Genomic DNA, 14,720 nt, shown 5'->3' on the forward strand with positions numbered 1-14,720 from the left:
TTATTACTTTAATGTTCATGTTTCATGTAGCAAATCCACTTGGTGTGCATTCACCCCTAATATTCCAAATATTTTAGGGAGGGGTGGACAAAACATACTTATGACCCTGATCTTTTTAGGTCCTAGCAATGTTCCTGTCTGATGTGCTTGGAGTAGGCTTAGCTACTGAGTCTGCTCCATACAGTGTTAATGTCTCTATGATGTGCATACCCCTCACGCAGGGGCAGTGATAGCACTAAGCATTGGGTGACAATCTTTACAGCAATGCCCCAGATGTCCTGGCAATAGCCAATCCTGGCATAGATGCAGTTAAGTGGAAAGACAAAGCACAGAACTAGCCGGAGGCCCACTCCAGGTTCTGCTCCTGGCCCATTAACTGTAAGCAATGGATACTTAGATTTAAATGTTGCACCACATGCAGTCTTATATTTGCAGTTGCTGTTTTCCCCAGTTCTTTGGCACACAAGTGACTTTAATTGTGCACCTGTGTAGCTAAAAAGAACGGACAGTGGCTAACTACATAAAAAAACAGGTGGGTATGGCTGAGTATTTTATTTTTTATTTTTATTTTTTTTTATAAATCATAGGGGGTCCCTACTAGAGATGAGTGAAGATGCCGAAGTTCGGGTTCTATCAGCTTCTGATTCCCGCTGTCTGAAGCCTCCGTGAACAGGGTGGATACAGCCTTACGGACCGCCTGGAAAACTGGGATACAGGCATTGGCATAGGCTGTATGCCAGTTTTCCAGACGGTCCTTAGGCTGTATCCACCCTGTTCACGGAGGCTGCAGACAGCGGGAATCAGAAGCTGATAGATCAGGTTCATACGAAACACCTTTTGCTTTTATGTATTTTATTGTTTTGCTTATTAAATTTTATAATATCTGTCCCTACTGCACCTACTCTCCTGTGTTTTGGCTGAAGTGGATTGGAGTTGTGGTTGCTTTTTCTCCCTATTGAGGGTTCACAGGAGGGCTGCGGTCCCATAGCCCCGCATACGCTGTAGTGAGAGCTGTGCCTCGATCTGCACAACTCCACCAGGTGAGGGATTCCACCTTTACCTCTCTTTGTATTCTTCTTTTGATACTTCTACACCATGGAGCGCTGTCTTTGCTTGTTCCTGTAGCAACCCTGCTGATGGATTGTCTGTTCAGCCAATCAGTCACTGCAGCAGTGTCCCGTCCAGTCAATGATTGGCTGAGCGGGTAATCTATTAGCTGGGTAGTAACGTCGCTGGAGATCCCCAAGCCCAATAGGGAAAAATGGCCAACTTGGCTGATGGATTTCCCGCTCATCCATTCAGGGACTACAGCAGTGTCCCGCCCCAGTCACTGATTGGCTGAATGGGCAATCCATCGGACGAGTCATGTTGTTGCAGGAGCAGAGATCCCAGAGGTTTTTTAAAACCCACAGGTACACTTTCTGCACATTGACAAAGCCATGAGGATAATTGTAAATTTACAACTTTATTCTATTTAGTGAGGCCGATTAAGAGGCTAGATAGATTTCACACTTTCCAAATCTCAGAGTAATTAAGATTTACCTATTAAAGGACAACATAAAAATAGTCTGCAAGATTGAACATATGAAAACAGGATATGGTCGTAATGGACTCAAGTTATGCCTGCAAAAAATAAAAAGGTAAGACATGGGCGACATGGTTAAATATTTTATTAAAAAAAATAATTTAGTGAGGTGTAGAAATCTTTACTGAAGGTTGGGGCTAAAGTCAATAAAAAAAAATATAGCCAGTAACTCATTGCAAGTTCTCAGTATTTAAACAAGTTGTCTGCATCATCTCAGTTCCAAGACATGTTTGGAATGGGTAAAAATTATCCAGGTAAGTACATTGTGAGCCGAGTTAATTGATATTACCCTTGTGAAAGATAAAGAGTAAAATTCTGTGTTTTTTCAGTGTGACAGGTGCTATATAAGTAAAAATTTGATTGATACATTTAATTCCTGGAAGTTTGGGCCACATTGAGAATCCAGACATTGACACTAGTTTAGACCTAGGAAAAAGTATTTGCTGGTATAGTGAGGCATGGTAGGAAATAACTCACCCTACTAATAAATTACCTCACTAGGTCAGGTTAGCTGTTGTCAGATGAGCTAAGGAAGGGAAGGCATGGGCTGGGTGGTAGCAAAAAGCTAAATTTATTTTAGAGAATATAACTTACAGTACATTAAAATAAAAAAATAATAATAATAAATTATACCGAACAGCAAATCTATAGTCTTACATATGCCTTCCCTTAAAAAATAATAGCATAACATCTTAATAATATTTCATTTATTTTGATCTTTATTTTCCAAATGTAATAACCGTAAAAACACATACACATTAAATATACAATGGGGTGTATATGAGGGTAATGTAGTACAAGGTCACTTTGTTTGGCACTTAATTTTTTGTTATTTATGCCTATATAGGTTTAGCACACATTTTTATGTAATTATTCATATATCAATTAATATGAATTAATAATTAATTAATTATTTCATTCATTCATTCTGTATTTATTCAATACAAATTACTTTCCCATGCCATTTCCATTACTATTTTGCCATATATTTACCACTTACAAAAAAAAAAAAACCTTTACACAGTACTGTATGTCTATAATTATAATAATATTGATCAAATACAATAATAACAATAAAACCATAATAATAATAACAATAATAATAATAATAATATTATTGGCACCAACATATTCTGCAGTACTTTAAAATTCTGAGAGTACAGTACACCTATAGGCTGGGTTCACACTATGTATATTTGAGGCTGTATTTGTGAGGCTGTATAGCAACCAAAACCAGGAGTGGATTGAAAACACAGAAAGGCTATGTTCACATAATGTTGTAATTGAGTGGATGGCCGTCATTTAATGGCAAATTTTTGCTGTTATTTTAAAACAACGGCTGTTATATTGAAATAATGGCAGTTATTTACCGTTATATGACGGCCATCCACTCAATTTCAACATTGTGTGAACAGAGCCTTTCTGTGTTTTCAATCCACTCCTGGTTTTGGTTGCTATGAGGACCTGACTTGAGGACCAAATACTGCCTGAAGTATACAGTGTGTGAACCAGGCCTTAAAGGGGTATCCCACACATTTATATTTTTAATATATTGCCGAGATTGCAGAGAAAATAATAAACTACCAATACTCACCTAACATGCTTGTCCGAGGGTCCTAGTGTGACGTCTTTGGGTACTCCACTGAACAGGCTCATCTCAGCAGTGACTGCCTTCTCAGCCAATCACTGTTAAAAAAGGATAGCGACAGGCTAATAATTGGTGGAGCAGGCTGCCACTGCCTAGATGAATTCATCTTGAAGTTAATTCATGAGGGGTCCCAAAGGTGGACCCTTGGTGAAGCATGTTAGGTGAGTATTAATTTTTTTATATTATTTATATCCAATAAGGAGTAGGTACATTGGTTTATGGAAAGTTTCACAAGATTAGTGGTTACCCCATTTCTCCCCATCATTGTTTTATTGTCTATTGTGTTTGTGCTTTCAGAAGTGCCTTATGTACAAAACTTTGGCAAATAAATATTTAATTAAACGTTAATTAATTGTAATTTATGATCAAAGAAACATGGCCAATTTCTTTGCACTTTATAATTGTGCTAGCATATGCTAAGTGCCAAGCAGTGTGGAGGTTAGTGAGGTGCCTTCACCATCACTGGTCCTGGGCATGTTCCCACTTGTTTTCTTACAGTCTATTCTGAGCTAAGGATAATGCAATTTAGTGAAACTGCATAAATTCAAAGCATGACAACCTGTTTAATTGGCCTCCATTGGCCAGAGGAAGCGTGTCAGCGTGAAATGGGCGTAGCCTAGTGGAGCACCCCTGTTGCTCTTTGTCTAATATAGCATATTACCGGTGTTGTGTGATGCATAAATAAATTAACCACAAAAGTTATTGGTGAGTGCTGTTCATCTGTTTTTTTTTTCCTGCACTAATATGAATTGACAACCTGTTTAATGGTGGAAAAAAAATGTATCCTATAGGTTTTTTTTTACTGCATCTATTTTCTATTAAAATTTATTTCAAATACTGTATATATGAACTGGATTAACAAAAATAAACTTAAAACAAATTACATGTTTCTTGAAAAACTGTTATAATTAAAAAAACAAATATATAATAAAAAAGGTTATCAAAATTTTACAAAACAACTCGGTTTACTAAGTTCGAAAAAGCCTCCTTCACATCCCTGTTCCTAAAGGTATAAATGACGGGATTAATTGTTGGTGTGAAAGCTGTATATATAAATGTAAGATACTTATCATAAAAGCTTGCTTTAGATTTAGCATATACAATCATAGCTGTACCATAAAAAAGACTGGCTACAATGAGATGAGAGCTACAAGTGGAGAAGGCTTTCTTTTTTCCATCGTTACTCTTGATCTTGCTAACAGTTATTATGATACAAACATAAAATCCTATGATTATGAGAAAAGGTATAATAATATCCACAATGGCCGCGTAGCTTGTGGACATAATGCTAATTGAAGGGTCAGAACAAGCCAAACTTTGTATTGGGGCAAAGTCACAAAAATAGTGGTCAACACTATTAGGACCGCAGTATTCCAGCTGTGCTGTAAGGACGACCTGTATTATAACACTGGAAAATCCAAAAACCCATGGAAAAATAGCAAGCCCAATACAAACTTTTTGGGTCATGATAGTTGGGTAACGTAAGGGATTATTAATAGCCACATGTCGATCAAACGCCATCATCATAAGTAGATGGCATTCAGTAACACCTAAAGAGCCGAAGAAACACATTTGTGTGAAACAACCTACGAAGGATATTGTGTTGTTATGCGCAATTAAAATGGCCAAAAGTTTAGGAACTGTAACCGAGGCAAACATAATTTCCAAAACAGAGAACACACTGATGAAAAAATACATTGGGTTATGAAGTGAAGGTTCTAGCTTCACAACAACGATTATTGCAAGATTTCCTATAATACAAGTGATGTAGGTCAGCAGAAAAAATGAAAAAATGAAAATCTGAATCTGGTGCGAATCAGTAAAGGCCATGAAGACGAACTCCTCAACCACGGTTTTATTTGCCTGAACCATGTCTCTGAAATGAAGCCAAATTGAAATTCTTTTTACTATTTATACCTAAGGTTGTGGTAACAAAAACTCCTACAAATCATCTGATACAAATTATATGTATCATCAACTATTGTTTTTCCTAAGCATGTTAAACGTAGGTACAGCGACTCCGATTAATATATATACCTTTTTAAGGTATACACTGGGGGATTTTACTTCATTACATGTTGAAGACATTGGCTCGTTAAGGCTGTTATGTATTAGTAGTTTATTTACAGCCGATTCTAACAAATCCCTTAGTGACCATTTATTTTTTTTCTATTAATAGATAAGTTTAGAATTTCAACTTAATCATTAGGTATTTTCTTTTTCTTTAACCATCTGGCAATTAACATGAATAGACTCATAGACTCAGGTGTACACCATCAGTAATATATATGTATATATATATATATATATATATATATATATATATATATACACACACACACACACACACACACAGTGGTACCTTGGTTTAAGAGTAACTTGGTTTAAGAGCTCACAGTTTTTCAAAATTGTGACATGGCTTAAGAACATTGTTTTGGTTTAAAAGCTTCCTGTACTGGCTGGAAGTGTGAGTGGGGGAGGGGCATGGTCTGCATAGCGGGGTCTACAGCACTGTACCCTGACCCAGGAAGTCTCCCTCACCTACCAAATCATAGCAGATCCACTTCAGGCTGGGGCTTAAAGGGGTAGTGCGGCTCTCAGAAATTATTCACAGAATAACACACATTACAAAGTTATACAACTTTGTAATGTATGTTATGTCTGTGAATCGCCCCGTTCCCAGTGTCCCACCACCCCCACCCGTGTACCCGGAAGTGTTGGTGCATTATACATTACCTGATCCGTGTCGAGGGCAGTCCGCCATCTTGTGCCAAACGTCATCTTCGGACGGACGGCCCCCTCCGCCGCGTCACAACTGTGCTCAGCCTCGATTGGCTATGCACAGTTACGCTCAGCCAATCGCAGCTGAGCGGCTGATGACACGGCCGCGTCATCAGCTTCCTAAGCCGTGATTGGCTGAGCACAGTTATGCTCAGCCAATCGCGGCTGAGCATCGCATGACGCTGCAGAGGGCGGCCGGCATTCGGGACAGTCGGAGCTGTTCGCCGCCCGCCCGAAGAAGACGTCACTCGCTGAAGATCGGAGACTGGTGTCGGCATGTGACAGGTGAGTATAGCGCACCACACTTCCGGGTACACGGGTGGGGGTGGTGGGATACGGGGAAGGGGGCCATTCACAGACATAACATACATTACAAGGCTGCGTTCACACTACGTATATTTCAGTCAGTATTGTGGTCCTCATATTGCAACCAAAACCAGGAGTGGATTAAAAACACAGAAAGGATCTGTTTACACAATGTTGTAATTGAGTGGATGGCCACCATATAACAGTAAATAACGGCCATTATTTCAATATAACAGCCGTTGTTCTAAAATAACAGCAAATATTTGCCATTAAATGGCGGCCATCCACTCAATTTCAACATTGTGTGAACAGATCCTTTCTGTGTTTTTAATCCACTCCTGGTTTTGGTTGCAATACTGACTGAAATATACATATACTTACTGAAATATACGTAGTGTGAACGCAGCCCAAAGTTGTATAACTTTGTAATGTGTGTTAGTCTGTGAATAATTCTTTACCGCCGCACTACCCCTTTAAGGCCCTATTCCACCAACAGATCTGACGACAGATTATTTGCCAAAAATTTAAAGCCAAACCCAGGAGTGGATTTGAAAAGAGAAGAAATCCAGTCTTTCCTTTATGACCTGATCTCTGATTATAGTCTGTTCCTGGGTTTGGCTTCAAATCTTTGGCAGATAATCTGTCGTCAGATCTGTTGGTTGAATAGGGCCTTTATATCAGGTGACAGGACTGTGGAGGTCTCTTCCTAGCTGTAACCCTTCTCTCCCCGGACAGAGAGTGCTGCATGTATGTGCCCACATCTGCCCTACTCATTGCTTCATGCTCCCTGCAGTCTCTGTCAGTCCTGATTGGTCCAGGCTGAATACACGCCCCTTCCTCATTGCTTTCATGTGACCACACAGACCTCTGACAGCAGCCCTGCTTCTCTATTCTAGCCTGTTGTACTACACTACTGCATTATGGGGATCTGCAGCTCCATCCTGTATCTACTAACTGCTGCTGTATTTTCAGGTTTATTCAGTTACTACACATTATACACCACATGCTGATTGCTATATTGTACAGTAACTTATAATATCACATATTCAGCTGCTTATAAATGTTTGTTTCATTTGTCTTACCTGTTATTCACAATAAAAAAAAAAAATCATTATTTTGGGGGGGTGGAACCAATTGTCTGCATATCAATGATTTCTTATGGGAAAATTTGCTTTGGTTTAAGAGTGGATTTGGATTGCAAGCATGGTCCCGGAACGAATTATTCTTGTAATCCAAGGCACCACTGTATATATATATATATATATATATATATATATATATGCAAAAAAGGGGTCTGTGGAGCCTCAGTTACGAGTCTCAAAACACGAGAATGGACAGATATCCTTTAGCCAAGCCTTGGTAACCCTTGTCTTATGTCGTTATACTCGCCACAGAGTTAGACTTTGACTCACAGGGGCCACCCTGGTGTTTCCCTATTTAGGTCCCAAAGCTAGCAACAGAGTGAGGACCTGAGGGACTACGTATCAGGGTGGTTTGGTGCTTTTCCCACTAGGAGGCACCCCTTGGCAATGGGCTTCCTTCTCTGGAGAAAGGAATATCTGTCTATTCCCGTGTTTTGAGACTCGTAACTGAGGCTCCACGGACCCCTTTTTTGCATATTCAAATTGTGTATGGGACAATCAATGGAGACCCGTAAATGAGTACTCCATTGGAATTTTTCACTGTTCTCCCTGAGTTCAGTGATTGTTGTGTTTTGTTGGTCTATATATATATATATATATATATATATATATATATATATATATATATAGCAACAAGGAATTGCAGCACTTCCAAAATAGTGAAAAAACTGGTGGTTTATTAGTGAAGCGAGTAACAAAAAATCAGCAACGTTTCTGTCTCATCGCTTGAGAAAGGTCTCGTGATGAGACAGAAACGTTGCTGATTTTTTGTTATTCGCTTCACTAATGAACCACCAGTTTTTTCACTATTTTGGAAGTGCTGCAATTCCTTGTTACTATTTGAAGAGGAGACGTAGATCCAGTCTCCGCTGCTGGCACTCCGAGCACTTTTCCTGTGAGTGCACTCCGTCTTGTTGTATATATATATATATATATATATATATATGCCAGGAAGTTACACGTCAGGTAGTCAATAAACCAATGATGTACAGTAACTGCATCCTATTAGATTAGGTTATCCTGTTGTGTGAAATCTGTTATTCATGTTGGCATCAATTTGTGTAGTTATACCGCGGCTCTGATATAAAAAAAAATAAAAAAAAAATAAATAAAAATCTATATTATTGGCATTTTAACCCCTTCCCTTTACAGTATGTACTGGCAGGTCTTGCGGGGGGTGGGATGGTTCGGAGAGGGGCCGCACCGCGACCCCACTCTTAACCGCCTTGATCCCGGCTGCTTACTGCAGCCCGGGACCACGGCTATTAGTGGGTGCGGCGGATTGCTGCACCCCCTAATTGGGACAATTAAATGCAGCTGTCAAACATGACAGCTGCATTGAAATGTCCTTTGCAGCCTTATCCCTGGTGTCCAGATGGCTGGATCTCCCGGATGACGCTGATCCTGACTCAGCAACCAGTGTATCAGGTCTGCAGCAGACTAGGGATGGTCCGAATCGAGTTCGGTTTGGGTTCGTACGAACCCGAACTCTCGGTAATGATTCCCGTCGTCTGCCCGCTCCGTGCAGCGGGCGGATCCAGCGGGAGGACCGCCTGGAAAACTGGGATACAGCCATCGCCATAGGCTGTATCCCAGTTTTCCAGGCGGTCCTCCCGCTGTATCCACCCGCTCCACAGAGCGGGCAAACAGCGGTAATCTGATGCCGAGCGTTTGGGTTCATACGAACCCGAACCTCGGAGGGTTCGGACCATCCCTACAGCAGACCAGTATAATAGAGCACTGATCTGATGGATCAGTGCTCTATTATATACACAGCATTGATCTCAATGGGATATCAGTGCTGTGTATATAGAAGTCCCCCAGAAGGCTTTTTATTACTGTTAGTAAATATAAAAAAAGTGTTTTTATTCTTAAAAAATCCCCTACCCTAATAAAAGTCAAAATCAGCCCCCCTTTTTCCATTTTATAAATAAAAATAAACAAACAAACATATAAATATATTTGGTATCGCCGCGTGCGTAATCACCCAAACTATTAACCCCTTAACGACATCGGGAGTAAACTTACGCCCTCGCGCCCTGGTACTTGTCGCATCAGGGCGTAAATTTACGCCCGATGTTTCCCCGATCGCTGCGTGTTCACACACAGCGGTCGGGGAAGATGGCCTGCTATAAATCATAGCAGGCCATCTTAGCTTCACGGCACGGGGGGTGGTTAACACCCCCCGTGCTTACGATCGCCGCTATAGGCTGATCAATTCAGATCAGCCAATAGCGGCGATCGGAACCTTTCCGGGTCATCGGCGACCCGATAACCCGGAAAAAAATGGCGGTCGGTGCTGTCCGAGGACGGCACCGACCGCCATTACTGTAAAAAGTAATGGTGATCGCCGTGCCACCGGCGATCGGGCCGGTGGCACGGCGATCAGAGTCCCACAAAATAGTAAATACCTGCCCTGGACCCCTCAGCTAGGTAGCCGAGGGGTCCAGAGCAGGTATTTGTACATTACTCACCTGTCCCGGGCTCCTGATCGGCGTCTTCCGGGTTCGCGGCATCCTCGTCTTCGTTCGGGTCTTCGGCTTCTTCCGTGACGTCACGTTCGGCTTCTCTCGGCTATTTTCGGCTCCAGCGTCGGCTCTTTCCGTATTTTGCGCTCTGCTGCCCTCTAGCGGCTGATATGTGTAATACACTTATCAGCAGCTACAGGGATGTTCAGAATGTAGAATTTTTTTTTTTTTTCAATTTTTTTTTTTCTATTTTCCGCACCCTATCGCCGCTGAGTGTTGATCAGCATCGCACGAAAGTGCGCTGCTAATCAGCAACTCCTCCTTTTTGGCGTAGGGTGTTTTTTTTCTATATTCTACAGCCACAGTCTGCTGATAAGTGCCGCACATAAGTGCGGCATTTATCAGCAACTCCTTTGTTGGCGTAGGTTTTTTTTTTATACTTACTGTAAAAAAACACGTAAAAAACACTACATTACACCACACTACATTGAATAAAGTTTGACACTACACCACTACATACCCCATATACCAATTCCCGTATACAAATGGCCCCCAGGGTGTTTTCGGCGTCAGAGGGATACTTTATTATTACCTCCGACACTGAATCAGCCAGTGAGGATGAATGGGGGGATCCTTCTTTCCTCCATTCATCCTCATCATCCTCATCATCCAGTGACGTATCTGGGGGTAGTGTAGCGTACGCTGCCCCCCAGACACGTCTTTTCCGCCAGTACCGTCCCAATAAGAGATGACGGTATGGTGTGAAATTCTACACACTCTGTGACAGTACCTCAGGGTACACTTACAGATTTCGGGTACGTGCACACTGCGGAATGGCAAAGGATAACCCTTTGTGCATTCCGCAGCTGGCACCCACTGGCGGACTGATGGAGGCGCGTGTCTCCACCCGTGTCATAGACTCCATTCTATGCACGGGCGGATTCCATCGTCCATCCAAAGAATGAACACGTTGGATGGAGAGCGGAATCCGCCCGTGCATAGAATGGAGTCTATGACACGGATGGAGACGTGCGCCTGCATCACTCCGCCGGCGGGTGCCAACTGCGGAATACACGAAGGGTTATCTGTCGCGATTCCGCAGGGTGCATGTACCCTTAGAGTGTATGTAGGAAGGGACACCCGAATCCAGCCCCCAGATGCCCCCTCCCCCCCCATCCTCGGAGTTAGTGGGGAGATCGTTTGGGAACTGATCTTCCCACTGCTGGATAAAGGTCACCACCTGTACGGGGATAACCTTTATACCAGCACCCCCTCTTCTGGTCCCTCGCTGCCCGAGCTACTGTAGCTTGCGGCACGATCCGAACATATCAGAAGCAGTAATAGAGCCCTAATATTTAGCAGCCATGGAGCGGCCCCAGCGCTTCTGGATATGAGGGACCCCGTATCGCACCAGGGCAACATTTTCCAGGTGACGTCCCCCACACTGGAAAACAGGAGACCCCAGAAGAAGTGCAGAGTGTGGGGTAACAGGGGGATCAGGAAGGACACCATTTTCCAGTGTGACGCCTGTCCTGATCCCCCCGGCCTCTGCATACTGGATCGCTCCAAGGCGTACCACACGTCATTGGGGTTCTACATTATCCAAATTCTGTCCCTTATTCCTATTTCAGGGGTCACGTTGATCCAGGGATTATTCTGATCGCCAATATGGAGTCGGGAAGGAATTTTTCCCCTGTGATGAGGCTACTGTCGTCTGCCTCACGAGGGTTTTTTTTTGCCTTCCTCTGGATCAACACAGGTTGAGTTTGATGGACACCTGTCATTTCCAACCTTATAAACTAATAATTGGCCTAATACCTCCAAATAAATTAGAATTGTCCCTTTTCCCCAGCTAAATAGGTATGGCCGCCATTCCCATTAGAGGATGCCATGATGCAATTACAAAGCCTCTGTGCGGCCAGGACAGTAGAAACCCCCCACAAGTGACCCCATTCTGGAAACTACACCCCATAAGGAATCTAAGAAGGGGGGCAGCGGGGATATGGCCCCCTGGTGACGGCCACATTTGGGACGTGAAAATGAAAAAAAATTTATTTTTTATTTTCTCGGCACATGTTCTACATAAGTGCCCGTCACCAGTGGGGTCCATATGCTCACTGCACCCCTTGTTAGATTCCTTATGGGGTGTAGTTTCCAGAATGGGGTCACTTGTGGGGGGTTTCTACTGTCCTGGCAGCACAGGAGCTTTGTAATTGCGACATGGCCTCCATCCTCCATTCCAGCCTCTAAATGGCGCTCTGTCCCTTTGGTGACTTGCCCTGTGCCCATATGGCACATTATGCCCACATGTGGGGTATTTTCGTACTCAGGGGACACTACCCTACACGTTTTGTGTTCATTTTCTTTTTTAACCCCTTGTGGAAATGGAAAAAAATCAAGGCTAGACCAACATTTAGTGTAATTTTTGTAAAATTTTTACTCTAAATCATTAATCTTGTCATGTTTTTTCATTTTCACAAGGGGTTAAAAGATTAAAAAAACATTTAATGTGTAGAGCAATTTCCCCTGAGTACGGAAATACCCCACATGTGGACATAAAGCGCCATGCGGGTGCAGGGAAAGCCTCCGAAGGGAAGAAGCGCCATTTGGTTTTTGAAGGCTGGATTTGGATGGAATGGATTTCGAGGGGCCATGTTGCATTCAAAAGGCCCCTGTGTTGCCAAGACAGTTGAAACCCCCCACAAGTGACCATATCCAATATGGAAACTGCACCCCTCAAGGAATGTAACAAGGGGTGTAGTGAGCATATGGACCCCACTGGTGACGGACACAAATGTGGAACAATGTGGCGTGAAAATGAAATATTACATTTTTTACACTATAATGTTGGTTTAGCCTTGAATATATCATTTTCACAAGGGGTTAAAAGAGGAGAAAAAAAACAAAATGTGTAGCGCAATTTCCCCCGAGTCCGTAAATACCCCACATGTGGACATAAAGCACCATGCGGGTGCAGGGTAAGCCTCCGAAGGGAAGGAGCACCATTTCGTTTTTGAAGGCTGGATTTGGATGGAATGGATTTTGAGGGGCCATGTTGCATTCAAAAGGCCTCTGTGTTGCCAAGACAGTTGAAACCCCCCACAAGTGACCCCATTATGGAAACTACACCCTTTAGGGAATGTAACGTGGGGTGTAGTGAGCATATGGACCCCACTGGTGACGGGCACAAATGTGGAACAATGTGGCGTGAAAATGAAATATTACATTTTTTACACTATAATGTTGGTTTAGCCTTGAATTTATCATTTTCACAAGGGGTTAAAAGAGAAAAAAACACACAATATGTGTAGAGCAATTTCCCCCGAGTCCGTAAATACCCCACATGTGGACATAAAGCGCCAGGTGGGCGCAGGGCAAGCCTCCGAAGGGAAGGAGCGCCATTTGGATTTTGGAGGTTGGATTTGGCTAGAATGGATGATGAACGCCATGTCGCATTTACAGAGCCCTCGTGCTGCCAAAACACTGGAAACCCCCCACAAGTGACCCCATTCTGGAAACTGCACCCCTCAAGGAATCTAACAAGGGGTGCAGTGAGGATATGGACCCCTTGATGACGGGCACATTTGTGCCATGAAAGTGAAAAAATGAAATTTTTCCCTTTCACGTCACATTGTTCCACATTTGTGCCCGTCACCAGTGGGGTCCATATGCTCACTGCACCCCTTGTTAGATTCCTTGAGGGGTGTAGTTTCCAGAATGGAATCACTTGTGGGGGGTTTCCAGTGTCTTGGCAGCACGAGGGCTCTGTAAATGCGACATGGCCCTTGAAATCCTTTTCAGTGAAATTCAGCTTCCAAAAGCCAATTGGCGCTCCTTCCCTTTGGAGGCTCGTCCTGCGCCCCCTTGGCACTCTATCGCCACATGTGGGGTATTTCTGTACTCGGGAGAAACTGCGCTACACATTTTTTGTCTTTTTTTGCCTCTTATCCCTTTAAGAAAATGAAAAATTGAAGGCTAGAACAACATTTTAGTGTAAAAAATAAATTTTTCTTTTTTCACGCCATATTGTTCGGAAAATCTGTGAAGCACCTGTGGGGTCCAGATGCTCACCGCACCCCTTGTTACATTCCTTGAGGGGTGTAGTTTTCTAAATGGTGTCCCTTTAGGGGTGTTTTTTAGGTTTTGACACCCCAGAGCCTCTGCCAACCTGAAGTGGTACAGTCAAAAATGACCAAATATAACGGAGGCGTTGAAATTCACTAGGCGCTCCCTTATATCTGAGGCTTGTGGTTGCGTCAAATAGCGCAATAGGGCCACATATGGGGTATTTCTATAAACTGCAGAAACGGGGCAATAATTATTGGGGTGCATTTCTCTGGTAATAGGTTTATAATTATGAAAAATATTGGATTACAATAAAATCTCTGCACAGAAAATTAAAATTTTCAAATTCCTTACACACTTAGCTTTTATTTCTGTGACTCCCCTAAAGGGTTAAAACACTTTCTGGATGTGCTTTTGCAGAGTTTGGGGGGTGCAGTTTCTGAAATGGGGTGCTTTGTGGGGCTTTCTAACATACAGGCCCCTCAAATACACTTTAAATCTGAACAGGTCCCTAAAAATATCTGATTTTGAAATTTTACAGAAAATTTGAAAATTTGCTGCTAATGTTTTAAGCTTCCTATCGTCTAAAAAAAATGAAATATAGTTTAATAAATGCTGCCAACATAAAGTAGACATGTTGCTAATGCTATTTAATATATAATTTATGTGGTATAACCACTTTCTGTATACGCAAAGAAGTTTCAAAGTTGGAAAAATGCATTTTT

The 14,720-nt window shown here is 42.4% G+C and overlaps 1 protein-coding gene across 1 annotated transcript; it reads right to left on the minus strand.

The window, feature by feature from the left end:
• Positions 1-4,181: 4,181 nt before the first annotated feature.
• Positions 4,182-5,105, minus strand: LOC138770496 (olfactory receptor 6N1-like). Its single transcript, XM_069949602.1, has one exon. It carries the CDS (start codon positions 5,103-5,105, stop codon positions 4,182-4,184), a length of 924 nt encoding a protein of 307 aa, XP_069805703.1.
• Positions 5,106-14,720: the final 9,615 nt, after the last annotated feature.

The sequence above is a fragment of the Dendropsophus ebraccatus genome, chromosome 13 (genome assembly GCF_027789765.1).
Source record: "Dendropsophus ebraccatus isolate aDenEbr1 chromosome 13, aDenEbr1.pat, whole genome shotgun sequence".
Classification (NCBI taxonomy): Eukaryota; Metazoa; Chordata; class Amphibia; order Anura; family Hylidae; genus Dendropsophus; species Dendropsophus ebraccatus.